The 17,839-nt window shown below is 37.0% G+C and overlaps 1 protein-coding gene across 1 annotated transcript in view; it reads left to right on the top strand.

Annotated features, from left to right (window-relative positions):
- Nucleotides 1-17,839, top strand: part of MCF2L2 (MCF.2 cell line derived transforming sequence-like 2) — a gene marked incomplete at both ends in the record, with an annotated part of 253,923 nt that overhangs the window by 63,454 nt on the left and 172,630 nt on the right. Inside the window, one exon of the mRNA XM_080804372.1 lies at nucleotides 15,866-15,956. Coding sequence (XP_080660498.1) covers nucleotides 15,866-15,956 — 91 coding nt within the window. The remainder of the gene's footprint in view (nucleotides 1-15,865; nucleotides 15,957-17,839) is intronic.

Raw genomic sequence — 17,839 nt, 5'->3', positions numbered from 1 at the left:
ATTGAAGTTTCTATCTAAAAATCTAAGTTTCTGTCATTAAGCTGCAATGATTGTCAATGCCTGAAGAGTTGTGTTTCTTCCGGATCTCTATCCATATTCCCTTCCTCCATTATCTTGAAGCAGATATAATTATCGCTTCATCTGTGTTTCAGTATGCATTTCTTTTTAAATTAAAACAAATTTTTCTTAATTAAAAAATGTTTTTTTCTTTTTTAGAGAAAGAGACTGGGGAGGGACAGAGGGTGAAAGAGAAAGAGAGAGAGAATCTTAAGCACGCTCTATCTTAGAACCCAGTTCAGGGGTCCTGAGATCATTACCTGAGCTGAAATCAAGAGTTGGATGCTTAACTGATTAAGCCACCCAGGAACCCCTCAGTATGCATTTCTAAAAGACTCTTTAAAACATAATACCACCATCACATCACAAAACATCATGAAATATACCTTAATATCACCAAATAATTTAGTCATTTTTTTGTCTTTCTCAAAATATCTTTTTTTTTCTTTTAACTTTGAATTAGAATCCAAAAAAGAAGGTAGAGTGGGTATATTGCCATTTGTTGCTCTATAGATTCTCCCTCCTTCTCTCATCCAAGAGCTTTTCATGTTCCACGTGCACTGCTGTTTGCTGGCTTTCCTGTGCAGCACTAGCACATCTGGCTCTCTCATTGATTTGGGCAGGGAATTACCATTATCATCAAGAGAGTACTAGTGTGACAGCCTCTAGTCCATTTTATTTTATTTTTATTCATTTATTCATTTATTTAAAAATTTTAATTCCAGTATATTTAACATACAGTGTTATATTTTATTATTTTCAGGTGTACAATATAGTAGTTCAACAATTCCATACTTTATCAGGGCTCATCAGGATAAGTGTACTCTTAATCCCCTTGACGTATTTTACCCCTCCACCCACCTCCCCTCTGGTAACCATCAGATTATTCTTATAGTTAAGGGTCTGTTTTTTGGGTTGTCTCTTTTTTTTCTTCATTTGTTTTGTTTCTTAAATTCCACATATGAGTGAAATCATATGGTATTTAACTTTATACCCTCTAAGTCCATCTATGTTGATGCAAATGGCAAGATTTCATTCTTTTTTAAGGCTGAGTAATATTCCACTGAATATATATATCACCTCCTCTTTATTCATTTATCTGTTGATGGACGCTTGAGTTGCTTCCATAATTTGGCTTTTGTAAATAATACTGCGATAAACATAGGCATGCATATATCTTTTCGAGTTAGTGTTTTCATATACTTTGGGTAAATAGTAGTGGACTTACTAGGTTACATGGTAATTCTATTTTTAATTTACTGAGGAACCTCCATACTGTTTTCCACAGTGGCTGTACCGGTTTTCATTTCCACCAGCAGTGCCTAATGGTTCCTTTTTCTCTACATCCTCACCAACACTTGTTGTTTCTTGTGTTTTTGATGTTAGCCATTGTTACAGGTGTGAGGTGCTATCTCATTGCAGTTTTGATTTGCATTTCCCTGATGATGAATGATATTGAGTATCTTTTCATATGTCTGTTTGCCATCTGTATGTCTTCTTTGGAGGAGTTTCTGTTCATGTTTTCTGCCTATTTTAAAATTGGATTATTTGTGGGGGTTTTTTGGTGTTAAGGTGTGTAAGTTCTTTATATATTTGGGGTATTAACCACTTACTGGCTGTATCATTTGCAGATATCTCCTCCCACTCTGTAGGCTGTCTTTTAGTTTTGTTGATAGTTTCCTTTGCTGTGCAAGTTTTTTATTTTGATGTAGTCCCAATAATTTAATTTTGCTTTTGTTTCCCTTGCCTCAGGACACATTTCTAGAAAAAGGTTTCTATGGCCAATGTGAAAGAAAGTACTGCCTATGTTTTCTTCTAGGAATTTTATGGGTTCAGGTCTCACATTTAGGTCTTTCATCCATTTTGAGTTTACTTTTGTGTATGGCATAAGACAGGGTTCCAGTTTCATTCTTTTGCATGTAGCTGTCCAGTTTTCCCAGCACCATTTTTTGAAGAGACTTTTTCCCATTGTATATTCTTGCCTCCTTTGTCATAGATTGATTGACTATATAATTGTGGGTTTATTTCTGGACTCTATTCTGTTCTGTTGATCTATGTGTCTATTTTTGTGGCAGTACCATACTGATTTGATTACTATAGCTTTGTAGTTTTATCTTGAAATCTGGGATTGTGATACCTCTAGCTCTGTTCTTCTTTCTCAAGATTTCTCTAACTATTCAGGGTGTTTTGCAGTTCCATACAAATTTTAGGGTTATTTGTTCTAGTTCTGTGAAAAATGTTATTGGTATTTTGATAGAGACTGCATTAAATGCATGGATTGTTTTGGGTAGTATGGTCATTTTATCGGTACTGGTTCTTCCAATTCATGAGCATGGAATATCTTCCCATTTGTTTGTGTCACCTTCAGTTTCTTTCATCAGTGTTTTATAGTTTTCAGAGTACAGGCTTTCACATTCTTGGTTAAGTCTGTTCCTAGGCATTTAATTATTTATGGTGCATTTGTAAATGGGATTGTTTTCTTAATTTCTTGTTCTTCTACTTCATTATTAGTGTATAAAAATGCAACAGATTTTGTGTATTGATTTTGTATCCTATGACTTTATTGAATTCATTGATCAGTTCTAGTAGTTTTTTGGTGGTGACTTTTGGGTTTTCTGTATATAGTATCATGGCATCTGCAAATAGTGGAAGTTTTACTTTTTCTTTACAGATTTGGATGCCTCTTATTTCTTTTTCTTGTCTGATTGCTGTGGCTAGGACTTCTAGTACTGTGTTGAATAAAAGTAGTGAGAGTGGACATCCTCACCTTTTTCCTGATCTTAGAGGAAAAGCTGTCAGTTTTTCCCTATTAAGTATGTTGTTAGCTGTGGATTTTTCATATATGGCCTTATTATGTTGAGATATGTTCCTTCTAAAATCACTTTGTTAAGAGTTTTTATCATGAATGGATGTTGTATTTTGTTAAATGCTTTTTCTACATCTATTTAAGTGATCTTATGGTTTTAATATCATGCTTGCATCCCAGGAATAAATCCCATTTGATCAAGGTAAATGATTTTTTTAATATATTGTTGGATTTAGTTTGCTAGTATTTTGTTGAGGAATTTTGTATCTCTGTTCATTGGAAATATTGGCCTGGAGTTCTCTTTTGTTGTAGAATCTTTATCTGGTTTTTGTATCAAGGTAATGCTGACCTCATAGAATGAATTTGGAAGTTTCCTTCCTCCTCAAATTTTTGGAATAGCTATTAACTCTTGAAATATTTTGTGGATTTGAACTGTGAAACCATCTGGTCCTGGACTCTTGTTTGGTTTTTTGATTCTGATGCAATTTAATTGATGGCAATCAGTCTGCTCAAATTTTCTATTTCTTCCTGATTCAATTGTGGGAGGTTATATGTTTCCAAGAATATCCACTTCCTTTAGATTGTCCAATTTTTGGACATATAATTTTTCATAAGACTCTCTTATAATTCTTTGTATTTCTGTGGTGTTGGTTCTTATTTCTCCTTTTTCATTTCTGATTTTGTTTATTTGAGTCCTCTCTCTCTTCTGTTTTTTCTTTTTTGATGAACCTGGCTAAAGGTGATCAATTTGGTTGACTTTTTTTTTTTTAAGACTTATTTATTTCAGAGAGAGAGTGAAAGCAAGAACAGGAGGGGGAAGGGGCAGAGGGGGAGAGAGTCTTTTTTAAGCAGACTCCAATGTTGAGCGCAGAGTGCAACATGAGGCTTGATCTCACAACCCTGAGATCATGGCTGGAGCTGAAACCAAGTTGGAAGCTCAACCAACTGTGCCATGCAGGTGCCCCTGTTGTTCTTTTCAAAGAAACAACTCCTGGTTTCATTGATTTGTACTTTTTTTTTTGTTTCTATTTCATTTATTTCTGCTCTAATCTTTATTATCTCCTTTTTCTCTGTTGGTTTTGGGTTTTGTTTGTTCATTTTCTAGGTCCTTTAGGTGAAAGGTTTTGTTGTTTGAGATTATTCTTGCTTCTTGAGGTAGGCCTATATTGCTATAAACTTTCCTCTTGGAACCACTTTTGCTGCATCCCAAAGTTTTTGGACCATTGTATTTTCATTTTCATTTGTCTCCATGTACTTTTTGATTTCCTGTTTGATTTCTTGGTTGACCCATTCATTGTTTGGTAGCATGTTATTTAACCTCCATGTATTTGAGCCTTTTCTTTTTCCAGATCCTTCTTGTAGTTGATTTTTAGTTTCATAGCTTCTTGGTCAGAAAATATGTGTGGCATGACTTCAGTCTTTTTTAATTTGTTGAGATTTGTTTTGTGGCCTATATGTGATCTATTCTGGGAAAGGTACCATGTGCATTTGAAAAGAATGTGAATTCAGCTGTTTTAGGATGGAATGTCCTGAATTTATCTGTTAAATTCATCTGGTCCTATATGTCATTCAAAACTATGTTTCCTTGTTGATTTTTTGTATATGATCTATCCATTGATGCAAATGAGATAATTAAAATCCCCTACTATTATTGTATTCATATTGATTATTTCTTTTATGTTTGTTATTAGCTGCTTTATGTATTTGGGTGCTCCCATGTTGAGTGTGTAAATATTTGTAATAATCATGTCTTCTTGTTGGATTATTTCCTTTATGATTATATAGTGTCCTTCTTTGTCTCTTATTATAGTCTTTGTTTTAAAGTCTATTTTGTCTGATACAAGTATTGGTACCCCAGTGGCAATTTCTTTTCAATTCTATTTGAATGATAAATACTTTTCCATGTCTTCACTTTTCAATCTACATGTGTCATTAGGTATGAAAGAGTCTTTTATAGGCAGCATATAGATGGGTCTTGCTTTTTTATCCGTTCAGTCACCTATGTCTTTTGATTGGAGCATTTAGTCTATTTATGTTCAAAATAATTATTGATAGATGTGTACTTATTTACATTTTGTTTCTTGTTTTGTGGTTATTTTTATAGTTCTTCTCCATTCCTTTCTTTTCTTGCTCTCTTCCCTCACAGTTTGGTGGCTTTCTTTAGTAATATATGTGGATTCCTTTATCTTTATTTATGGTTTTTGATTTGTGGTTACTGTTAGGTTTGCATATAACATCTTCTGCATATAACAGTCTATATTAAGTTGATGATCACTTAAATTTGAACCCTTTCTTTCCTCCTCCCCCTCCCCTATGTTTTAGGTATAAGGTGTCATACTTTATATTCTTTTATTTTGTGAATCCCTTGATGGATTTTTTATAGATACACTAAATTTTACTGCTTTTATGCTTCCTACTTATCTTATTCCTACTTAGAATCTTTCCTTTCCATTCAAAGCTTCCCCTTTAACAAATCTTATAGGGCTGGTTTAGTGGTGATGGATTCCTTTGACTTTTGTTCATCTGGGAAACTCTTTATCTTTCCTTCTGTTTTGAATGATAGCCTTTCTGGATAAAGTGTTCTTGGATGCAGGTGTTTTTCTTTCAGGACTTGGAATATATCATGCCACTCCCTTCTGGCCTGCTGTTTCTGCTGAAAAATCAGCTGATAGCCTTATGGGGTTTTCCTTGTATCTAACTGTTTTCTTTTCTCTTGCTGCTCTTAAAATTGTCTCTTTATCACTATGTTTTGCTATTTTAATTACTGTATGTCTGGATATGGACTTCCTTGAGTTGATTTTGTTGGGGGCTCTCTGTGCCTATTAGATCTGGATTTCTGTTTTCTTCCACAGATTTGGGGAGTTTTCAGCTATTATTTCTTCAAATAAATTTTCTGTCCCCTTTTCCCTTTCTTCTTCTGGGGTCCCTGTAATGCAGATGTTATTATGCTTGATGATGTTGTCAAGTTCCTTAAGTCTATTTTTATTTAAAAATTTTTTTTCTTCTCACCTGTCCAGCTTGATTGCTTTCCATTCCTCTGTCCTCCAGTTGGCTGATCTGTTCTTCTGCTTCTTCTGATCTATTATTTATTCCATCCGGTGTATTTTTAATTTCAAGTATTGAATTTTTCATTTTTCATTGATTCTTTTTAATGTTTTCTCTTTGTTAAGTATCTCGCTGAGGTCCTCCACTCTTAAGTCCAGTGAGTAACTTTAAAACCACTACTTTAAATTCTCTGTCAGATTGATGTGGGTGTTGTCTAGTTGTATCTGTGAGACAAAGTGAGATTAGGGTCCTCCTACTCTAGCATCCTCTGCATCTTTTCTAGTCCATTTTAAAGAAGGGCCTTTATTTTCCTACAGAGAAAATGGGAAGCAAGTTTCTACTCTTGATGAAGCATGAAAGAATATAGCAAAAGTTGAGGTAAGGTGAAGTTTCCAGGTTTGAGGAGAGAGGGAAGACATGATAAAGATTCTGAGATATTCCAGAGATCAAACTAAATTGTCCCCTATGTGTTCCATTCTTAATTTTGGATTATCTCATAATCTCTTCCAAACTCTAAAAATTACCCCCTGAATTTGTACATCCATGGTCCCAAGGACTTGAAGTCTTTATACAGAATTAGAGTCATAGAATGTTAAAGTTGGAAGAAGTACTTGAGATGAGCTTGTGTCAGCCAGCCATTTTACAGATGAAGATGCCAAGAGAATGCTGTAAGACTAAAAGAATTATGAATTCCCTACTTCTGAATTAGAATAATGTTTTTTAAAAAATAGGTTAATCATTCTTAAATAAAATCTTTTAAAAAAATGGGGTACCTGGGTGGCTCAGTTGTTAAGCGTCTGCCTTCGGCTCAGGTGGTGATGCCAGGGTCCTGGGATCAAGCCCCACATTGGGCTCCCTGCTTGGCGGGAAGCCTCCTACTCCCTTTCCTACTCCCCCTGCTTGTGTTCCCTATTTTGCTGTGTCTCGCTCTGTCAAATCCCTGTCTGTCAAATAAATAAATAAAATCTTTAAAATAAATAAATAGGTTAATCATTCTACCTCCTATATTAGGAACAGCTTTGAGGACTGCCATTCAAAAGAGAAGTCCTAAAACTATTAAAGATCACAGAGTAACTGTCAACAGATATAAATGGTACTAAAAAGTAGTTTGATTTTCTCCAATAAAAAGCCCCATAAGCAGTATGCCAGAGAACAGTCATATGCTTGGAATTAGGCATTTGAGTTGGGGTTACCAAGTTGTCTTGGTTTTTCTGAGACTGTTCATGTTTTAGCACTGAAAGTCCTGTGTCCCAGGAAACTGTTAAGTCCTGGACAAACTGGGATGGATGGTCACCCTATATTTGACTCAGTTCTTATGGCAATGAGGTAAATTTCAGTTAATTAAAATATTTTTCATACCTAGCTTACTGAAAAAGGCAAATCATAGGAAAATATTTAACATAAGAGTTTAGTTAAAGAAACAAATACCACATACAGCACAAAACTGCCTCAGCATTTTGGGGTCACACCGCATTTACCTTTATCATGTATACTTCTACATTTATACTTAGTCATATTTAAAATGCCACATTTGACTAATTAAAAATTCAGTCATATTTGTTACAGAGGAGATGCTAAGATTGGAAAATGAAGAAATACAGTGTTAAAACATTTTCCATACCAAGAGGGTATGAATTTTGTGGCATGAACATTGGTTTCAGAGTCTGAAGACTTTGAACTTTAACTGTGCACATGGTGTATGATTTTGGGCAAGTCACAATTACTTTTTAAACATTTTTGAGGATTAGTTTCCTCATCTATAAAGCACAATTGTTATCAGCAACATGGTTATGAGAGTGGTTGTAAGGATTATATTAAATAGCATTTACGTGGGTATCTAGCACATCATAGGACCTTAATGTTAAAAAGAACAATAGGGATTAAAATAACCAAGTGTTGGTTAAAGAAATATACTGTCCAGAAACCCCATTTCTTGTGCATTTGGTTTAGTTGAGGTTTTCACACTTGTGTTGAACCGGATAGAGTAGAAAGAAAACCTCAATAATCCCACAGTAGTTGATATTACTCCATGTCGTTTAAAATATTTACCTTTCCATACCAAGATAAACTATATGAATTTGACTGTATTCAAAATCATTGTCATGATTTATTATCTCTCTTTTCTGAACTGAGGTCTGTACACAGCTGTGTCAGGAAACATAGCCCTTTATGTACACAGGTATTTTCCCAGGAGATCCCACCCTGTTTGACCAGATGCTCTGGCTTCTGACCAGATACATCTGACTTCATCTGCATGGAGCTAGGGAGAGATTGTTGTGAGGAGCATTTGCCCTCAATTTGGCTGGGGAGGCCGTTCAGGCATCAGCTGCTTATTTCGTAGATCAAAGAACAGCCTGTGTTTATGTGCTGTATGTATTTGCTGAGCCTTTCCCAGCTCCCAGGTGGAGCTGGGAAAGGCTTAAGAGCCTCAGATGTCCCCTTAGAACATTTTTTCCTCAATGATTATTTGGTTCAAAGAAAAAAGAAAAGAAAAGAAAAACACTACTGACAGAAAAATAGACAAAATAAAACTTCCACAGGATGCAAGCATATCATCTGTGAGAAAAAATTGAAAGGGGGCAGCAGAACAGGGTTGAGCATGAACATTGGTATCAGAGAACACAGCGTTTAAAATCCAGTGTTGCTAGTGTAATATCAGGCAAGTTATTTTATTTCTAGCAACCTTTGTTTCCCCTTCTGTAAAGTGGTGATAGCAATGTTTATTGTATAAGGTAAGTAAAATGAAAAAAGAAATGTGCCTGACAAATAATAGGCACTCAATGTACAGTGGCTGTCATTATCTAAAATTATTTTCTTTGTTACTAACATCAGTTTGTTTTTGCCCTACTGCAGAACAGTTTTGGTCATTTCATCAGTGCTGGACACATGTTGGGAACTTGATAAGGACGGATATTTGTTCTTAAATTTTGTAGTATTTTTCCTTTTTCACAACCTGAATTAACTAATTCCTTGGTTTTTAAAACTGAGTTATACTTTACATGTAACAAAGTATATAAATCTCTACTGTATAGCTCAATGATTATTTGCCTGGTTATATACTGTGTAACAACCAGCAAAATCAGGGTGTGAAATATTCCTATGAAGGTTCCTTTCTGCTTCTTTCCCATTAATGTCTACAGCCTTACCTCTTCACTTCTTTACCTCCCTCCCCCAAGAAAAATCTCACTTTTATCACCACTGATTAGAAAAGTTGCAAATTATTTGGAAGTTGAGCAACCATCTCTAAATAATCTATGGACCAAAGAATAAATCACAAAGGAAATTAGAACATTTAAAAACTGAGTAACAACAAAACAGTATATCAAAATTTAAGTGGTATATAGCTTTAGCTGTAAATACTTTTATTAGAAGAGAGGAAGGTTTAAAAATCAATGATCTGATCTTCCACTTTAAGAAGTTAAATAAGAGACTTGCAATTAAATCCAAAGAAAAGAAAAGGAAGGAAATTGTAAAAGAAAAAAGGTAAATGAAACAGAAAGCAAAAGACTATTGATAGAGCCCCATTTTAATTCCACAGTGATCAAACACCCTGAATGATTGCAGTCATTTAAAATTTTTGACACTAGCTTTATGACCAAGGATAGTGGACTATTTTATAAATGTCCTATGTATATTTGAAAAAAAAAAAAATGGGTGTTCTGTAGTTGTTGGATGTCGGGTTCTTCAAAGTCAAGTCTATGTCCTTACTGGTTTTTAGTTACTAGGAGAGAAGTCTCTAATTTTGTGGATTTATCTATTTTTCTTTTAGTTCTATCAGTTTTTTTTAAGGTTTTAAAAATTTCTTTTTGAGAGAGAGAGAGAGAATGAGTAGGGGAGAAGGGCAGAGAGAGAAACAGACTCCCTGCTGAGAAGGAAGCCCAATGTGGAACTCAATCCCAGGACTCTAGGATCATGACCTGAGCCGAAGGCAGAAGCTTAGCTGACTGAGCCGCCCAAGCACCCTAGTTCTATTAGTTTTTGATGAATGCATTTTGAAACAATGTTGCTGCGTATGTAGACCTTTAGGATTGTTATATCTTCTTGATGAACTGACCCTTTTATCTTTGTGAATCACATGTCTCTGCCAATACTTCTTGGGCTGAATACTACTTTTTCTAATGTTAATATAGCCACACTGGCTTTCTTATGATTAGTGATTGCAGAGTATACCTTTTACCATCCTTTTTCTTTCTATTCCAGTTCATGTTTAAAGCATAATCACTGGCTCTTGTAATCAGTATTTTCATTCTAACACTATTGCCTTTTAAATGGAGAAGTATAGACCATTTCCATCTAATGTGATCACTGAAATTGGTTGGGTTTAAATCTACCATCTTGTTGTTTGTACCATTTGTGACTCATTCTTTTTTTCCTCCTTTCCTGCCATGTTAGTCTGCTCTTGCTGCCATAACAAACCCCCACACACTGGATGGCTGAAACAACAAAATTTATTTTCCCACCAGGTGCCTGGATGGCACAGTTATTGATTCTTGATTTTGGCTCAGGTCCTGATTTCAGGGTCATGAGATCAAGCCCCTACTTGGGCTCTACACTCAGTGGGGAGTCTGCTTGAGTTTCTCTCTCCCTCTGCCCCTCCCCCACATGTGCTTGCATGCTCACTATTTCAAATCAATCAATCAATCAATCAATCAATCTTTAGGAAAATAAGTTATTTTCTCAGAATTCTGGAGGCTAGCAGTCTAAGATCAGGATTGTGGCTGATTCTGTTTCTAGCGAAGGCTGTCTTCCTGGCTGCCGATGGCTGTATTCTTCCTCTGTTTTCACATGGCAGAGCAAGAGCTCTGCTTTGGGGCGCCTGGATGGCTCAGTTAGTTGGATGACTACCTTCAGGTCACGTCATGATCCTGAAGTCCTGGGATCGAGTCCCACATCGGGCTCCCTGCTGTTCAGGGAGTCTGCGTCTCCCTCTGACTCTCCCCCTTCTCATGCTCTCTCTCTCTTTCATTCTCTCCCTCTCAAATAAATAAAATCTTAAAAAAAAAAAAAGCTCTGCTGTCTCTTCCTCTTCTTAGAAGGGCACTAATCCTATCAAATTAGGACCCCACCCTTACACCTTATTTAATCTTTATCACATCCTTTCAGGCCCTTTCTGTAATTACAGTTGCATTTTGAATTAGAACTTCAACATACAAATTTTGGAAGGATACATTCAGTCTATAGCCCTTGCTCTCTTTTGAATTTTTCAGATATTTTCAGCATTCCATTTAATTTCCTCTATTGGATTTTAAGCAATGGTTTCTATAGTGTTATAGTGTGTAATACTATATAACATGTATTTAATATATGCATATATATTTTGCACATATAATGTATTTAATATTTATTGTTTTCACTTTTTAAAAAAAGATTTTATTTATTTATCTGACACCGAGAGAGTGAGCACAAGCAGGGGAGCAGCAGGCAGAGAAGGAGAAGCAGCTCTCCACTGAGCAGGGAGCTGTACGCAGGGCTCAATCCCAGGAACGTGGGATCCTGAGCCGAAGGCAGATGCTTAACCAACTGAGCCACCCGGGCCCCCTGTTTTCGCTTTTAATATTCAGTAGTCTTTTTGTGAAATAAAAAACACAGTTGATAATATTTATCCGTATATGCAATGTTTACGGTACCCTTCATTCTTTTTGCAGATTCAGGTTACTGTGTAGCATTATTTCCTTTCATGGATGGACATTCCTTAGCCTATTACCAGAATAAGCAACCACCACTTCAAATGAAAGCCTCTTCTAGTAGTAGTTGCTGCCTATGGAAGAAACTCTTGACTCTTAACCCTCTCTGGAATTTGTTTATTTAGCTTTCTTTATTTTCAGTGTTCCCTAATGTCTTTTAAGGACAAATATGTTTTTTTTAAAGATTTTATTTATTTATTTGACAGAGAGAGAGACATCACAAATAGGTAGAGAGGCAGGCAGAGAGAGAGGGGGAAGCAGGCTCCCTGCTGAGCAGAGGGCCTGATGCGGGCCTTGATCTCAGGACCCTGAGATCATGACCTGAGCCGAAGGCAGAGGCTTAACCCACTGAGCCACCCAGACACCCCAAATATGGGTTTTTAACTTAACCAGTTTGTTGTTGTTGTTGCTGCACCAGCTGCTTTATGGGCACCTTAATCTCACACTGCATCTCATTAGATGTCAGCAAACTTCAGTGTCACTGTCAGTGTTTTGGGCAATAAAGAAAACTAACTGAGCTGGAGAGGGGTCAGCACTCATTGTGCAGCCCAGCCAGTTACCCTGAAGGTTTTTTTTTTTTTTCTTACTCAAATTCAGTTAGTTAACATGCAGTGTAAAATTAGTTTCAAATGTACAATATAATGATTCCATACTTTCAACCATCAGTGTTTATCACAAGTGCACTCCTTAATCCTTATCACTTATTTCTCACATACCCCCCACCCCCTCCCTTCTGATAACCATCAGCTTGTTCTCTGTGGTTGAGTCAGTTTCCTGGTTTGCATCTCTCTTTTTTTCCCTTTACTCCTTTGTTTTGTTTTCTTAAATTCCACATATGAGTAAAATCACATGGTATTTGTCTTTCTCTGACTGACTTATTTCACTTATATGATACTCTCTAATAGTTTTTTTTTTTTTTTTTTTTTGTCAATGTAAGAATAAAAGTCTTCCTAATCAGCACCGAATCTCCTTTTAAGGCTGTTAATTTTTCTTCCCCTTTCATGCTTCCAACTTTATTCGGCCTGGAGAACATCCTTTAATATTTCTTGAAGTGAATGTCTACTGGCAATAAATTCTCTCAGCTTAATTGTCTGGAAACACCTTTATTTCACCTTCATTTTTAAAAAAAGATTTTATTTATTTATTTGACACAGAGAGAGAGAATGAGAGAGAGCACAAGCAAGGGGACCAGAAGAGGGAGAAGCAGACTCCCTGCTGAGCAGGGAGCCAGATGTGGGGCTTGATCCCAAGACTCTGGGATCATGACCTGAGCCAAAGACAGTCGCTTAACCAACTGAGCCACCCAGGCATCCCTCACCTTAATTTTTTAAAATGAATTTTCATTTGGTATATAATGCTAAATGGGTCCCTTTTTTCAGGTTACTCCTTGAAAGATAACATTCCATTGGATTGTAGCTCCCATAGTTTCTGTTAAAAAGTCAGTGATTGTTTTTTGTTTTGTTTTGTTTTAAACGTTAATCTTCTGGAGGTAATGTGTCTTTTTTCCCATTGGTTGCTTTTTTTTTTAAGGTTTTATTTATTTATTTATTTATTTATTTATTTATTTGACGGACAGAGATCACAAGCAGGCAGAGAGGCAGGCAGAGAGAGAGGAGGAAGCAGGCTCCCCGCTAAGCAGAGAGCCCGACGTGGGGCTCGATCCCAGGACCCTAAGATCATGACTGGAGCCGAAGGCAGAGACTTTAGCCTACTGAACCACCCAGGTGCCCCCCCATTGGTTGCTTTTAAAGGTTTCTCATTATCTTTAATTTTGAGCCATTTGGCTCTGATATGTCTAGATGAAGTTTTCTTTGTATTTATCCTGCTTGGTATTAGAAGAGTTGCTTGAATGTGAATTGATGTCTTTGAGCAGATATGGAAAATTCTTCATTGTTACTTTTTAAAATATTATTTCTGTAACATACTCTCTCTTCTCTCCTTCTGGGACTCTATTCATGGCCCATATCTCTAACATTCTATCCTTTCTATTTCTCTGTGTTTCACTTTTAATATTTTCAAGTCATATGTTTTCAATTTCACATATCTTGTCTTCCGCTATGTTCAGTCTCCTGTTAAATCCACTGAGTTCTTAATTTCAGATATTGGTGTTTTGTAATTCTAGGAGGTTCATTTGATTCTTTGATTTCATTTGATTCTTTATTATAGTTTCTAATTCTCTGCTTAAATAATGTATCTTTTAATCTATTTTGTCTACCCTTTCCTCTTTTTCTTTTAACATATTGATCATAATTACTTTAAAGTTTTTTCTGCCAAAAACCAGGATTATCTTTGAGTCTATAGTTATTGGCTATTTCATCTCTTATTTATTGTTTTCTTCTTGTTTTGCATTTCTATTAATTTTTTATTTTATGCTGGATATTGTAGATTATATGTTATAGAGACTTATTTGCTTACAAAACGTATTGAGTTTGATCTGGTGGGAAATTAAATTACTGGTAGATCACCTTGATCTTTTTGAAGCTTGCTTTTTAGGTTTTCTTAGGGCAAGTCTATTTCTGCTTGGTCCTTATTTCTAGAGTATAGCCTTAATCCTGTGGCAATTCCTATGATGTTTCATTTATCCTAGAGTATTGTCTTTCTAGAGTTTCACCTGAAGGCCCAGGGTGCTCATCAAAGTCTGTCTATTCTGGGTGGGCCCAATGCCTACTGTCTTTCTTTCCCCAGAACTACACAAACTTTATAACTTTTCATCAGTTTTCACATGTGTAGTTGCTATTCTCTGTCAGCCTTGTGGACTCCTGCCTGAAATAGTGGGGCGTGGGCATTGGCAGCATTAAAAGAGAACTTCCATGAAAACTTCTGGGGCTCCCTCCCTGTTCCTTCTTCACAGTCACCCTCCTCAAGTTCTGGCAACTTTTGCTTCTATAATCCCCAGTCTCTGCCTCTTTTACCCAGTGAGACCACCCCCCCACCTTGTACTGTGGCCCGGAAAGTGTTCCCAGTGACAGAACCTGGGTCATTGTGGAACTGTAATAATGGCTTGGTCCAATAATACCTACTTCAGATCAACTACTTGTGTTTTTTCAATGTTTGCTTAGATCTTAGATCTTCTGCCTTACTCCCATACAGGCAGGCACTCATTATGGTAAAGCTTATCTTTTGCCTAATATTAAAGAGTTATTAAAAGTTTACTAGAGGCCATCTACTTTTCATGTACTTGATCTCTTTTCATTGCCATGACAAGGACATATGAAATAATCATAATATTAGTATATATACAGTGTATATGTACCAAGTGCCAGGCATTGTTTTGAGCCTCTTATGTATTTCTTATTCATACTCACTTAATCCTCACATCAACCATATAGATAGGTACTATTTTTGTTCCTACTTAACAAATGGGGACTCTTAGAAACTGTAGAGGTTAAGTAATTCCACCTCCTGCCCCCATACACACTATATAAATGGTGGAATTAATGTTTCATACCTAGGCAATCTGGCTTCAGAATTTATGCTTTTAAGGATTTCATTTTTGGTGGTATTGTTTTCATTTTATGGGTGAGAAAACTGAGCTTTAGAGAGGGTGGGTGACTTCCCCAGGTCACAGTGCTATTAAGTGGCAGCTCTAGGATCTGAGCCACTAAAATCCAAAGCCTTTGCTCTTTCCTGTATATCATAGTTCCTCCCAAAGAGAGAAAGAAGAAAAATGTTTTCATTTTGGGAACTTTAGTTTAAAAGAATTTTGTGAGGACTTGGAAGGGAGTAAAACAGCTTCCTTTCATTCTTGATGAAAATACTATCTTCTTGTGCATATAATTTGCTGGCTGTTTATAGTTGGGCATTGGAAGGGGGTTGTAATTCCCATAAACATGTGGTATTTCTGAACACCTCTAGAATTCACTCCTATGGAAACATATTGATAGCTCCATGAATGTCAGTTTGGGGAGTGGAAGGATGGCGGAGCTCAACCTTGCATTCCTTTGCATATACTGACACATATGATGCCTACCTGACATGTGCATTTTCCTCTGAGTCTGCTCCTTGGGTGTTTTGGACACTTGCCAGCCATAAACAGAGCCTCGAGAGGGTTTGAGACACCAAATATTTCTGTTTTGTTAAGGCTACTGGGCTGAGATGAGGAGAGGAATTTGATTCTTTAGTCAGGGAAGTCAGACCAGGTTTTCCCTTGTGCCACATGGCATATTTACGCATGAGCCCAGGGTACCAGAGGCTGTAGAGTATCCTGGTGAGGGAGCTGCCCAGAACCCATGTGTCTCACCTGGTCTCTGATACCAACCATCATTTTTTGCAGTGTGGAGGCTGCCAGCATCGGATTCATCATTGTTATTGACCGGCGAAGGGACAAGTGGAGCTCCATAAAAGCATCATTGACACGAATAGCCGTAAATATTCATTTTTGTGCTGTTATTATAAGAAGTAATTTAAATTGTCTGTTCAACTATTTCCTATCAAATTCACAGGGAAAAGGCAATTGTTTTATGCCAAATTTTGGGAAAGTCTTTGTAGCAGAGGCTGTTGTGTCACATCCATGTCCCCTCTGCCACCTGCCTGTCATGGCGGACAATTCCTGAGCCCATCAAAATCTTCCTGAATCTACCTTATTGACCTCTCTGGTCACTGGGGGGAGGTGGGGTGGATAGGGAGTGCTGGGAAGTTAATGCCCCAGGAGTGACAAACGACTGAGTTATGGGAGTTGATGGATAAATGCCCCAGCCTCCAAACCCCTCAGTGGGACAATTCTGAGATATGTACCACACAGTATCTCAGAGAGTCCCAACCCTTCTTGCCCCCAGCAGTACCCCGTCTTGTTACACTGGCTTTCTTGTTATCACTTTCTCACTCTCCCCGACTCCTCTGTGTTTCCTGGGATCACTTCCTCAATAAACTCTATACCCAAATCCTTGTCTTAGAGATTCTTTGGTGGAGGCAGTCACCCAATGTAAGCCAGTCTTCATTTTGGTATTCAAATTAGTTTTCCACATACTGAAAGATACTGGAAAAAACAGACAAAATATAATATGTGCTTGCTTTTGGTATGAGATTGTACAACCTTGGATGAATTTCCTTTCCCATCTATTTAGTCATATTTTGATCCCTGTTTGTTGCCTTTCAGCAAGTAGATGTATCCTTTCTCTCTGTGGGGACAGGGAACTCAACCACATGTGCAGGGAGAGACACCTCAGGGCAGCCATGCCAGCATTTCCACCAAAGCACAGGCTTCCTAGGATAGTTGAGAAGGCTGAAGAGGATGGGAAATGGTAGGGTGATGTGTTTGTGGAGGCTGGGATGGGAGATGGACTTTAGAAGCCTTATTCATGCCTACTTACAAAGGTAGTCACACATGTAAACATGCACATATATGGAGTCTCAGACCTAGAGCCTCAACCGGAAATACAAATAGTGTCTCAGCCTATTTGTCCTACCATGACGTAACAAAATGCAAGCTGCTTCTGTTTAGGAGCTTGCATTTCAAACATCCGGGGAAAGGAAGACTCCCCTTTGTGTATGGATTGTTTTGTTCCTTTGGTTTAGTTTTGGCTAAAATTTTTGAGAAAATTTTAGTTTTTGGGAAAAATACAATGGTGGTTGATGGCCTGAGGCTTTAGACACTTGACAGTGCCCATGAATATTTTAGAGGACTGGCCTCAAGAGAGTTCTGGTTTTCCAGGATCCATTGACAATATTTGAATAATCTAATTTGTTCAAGAATTACATTATCACTTTGTGAGTAAAAGACACTGTAGCACAGGGATCCCAAAACCTGGCTTCCAATCAGAATCTCTTCAGGTGCTTGTCGAAAAAATATGTGAACTTCATCCCTGTTCTAGTGAATCAGAATATTCCAAGCTAAAGACCAGATTACTTTTTAATATTTTTTAAAAAGATTTTATTTATTTATTTGACAGACACAGATTACAAATAGGCAGAGAGGCAGGCAGAGAGAGAGAGGAGGAAGCAGGCTCCCTGCTGAGCAGAGAGCCCGATGAAGACCAGATTACTTTTTAACAAGCACTTTAGGAGGTTGCTTTTTGGGAACCACTAGAAGGAGAGAAAGCCATGAGCAATGGGAGGCTTGGAGTCCCCGTTGTGCCATTAAGTTGTTATATGAATCTGAGTTATATCATTTCTCAGGAACTTGCCTCCAGATGAAGGCAATTCTTCCTGAAAGCAACTTGGCAATAACATGCATCAGGAATCATTAAAATACTAAGTCTTTGACTCAGTTATTCTTTTGGGAAACTATCCAAAGAAAGTGTTCCAAAAT

Source organism: Martes martes, assembly GCF_963455335.1.
Source record: "Martes martes genome assembly, chromosome: 1".
Classification (NCBI taxonomy): domain Eukaryota; kingdom Metazoa; phylum Chordata; class Mammalia; order Carnivora; family Mustelidae; genus Martes; species Martes martes.
This window is presented reverse-complemented; position numbering and strand designations above follow the sequence as displayed.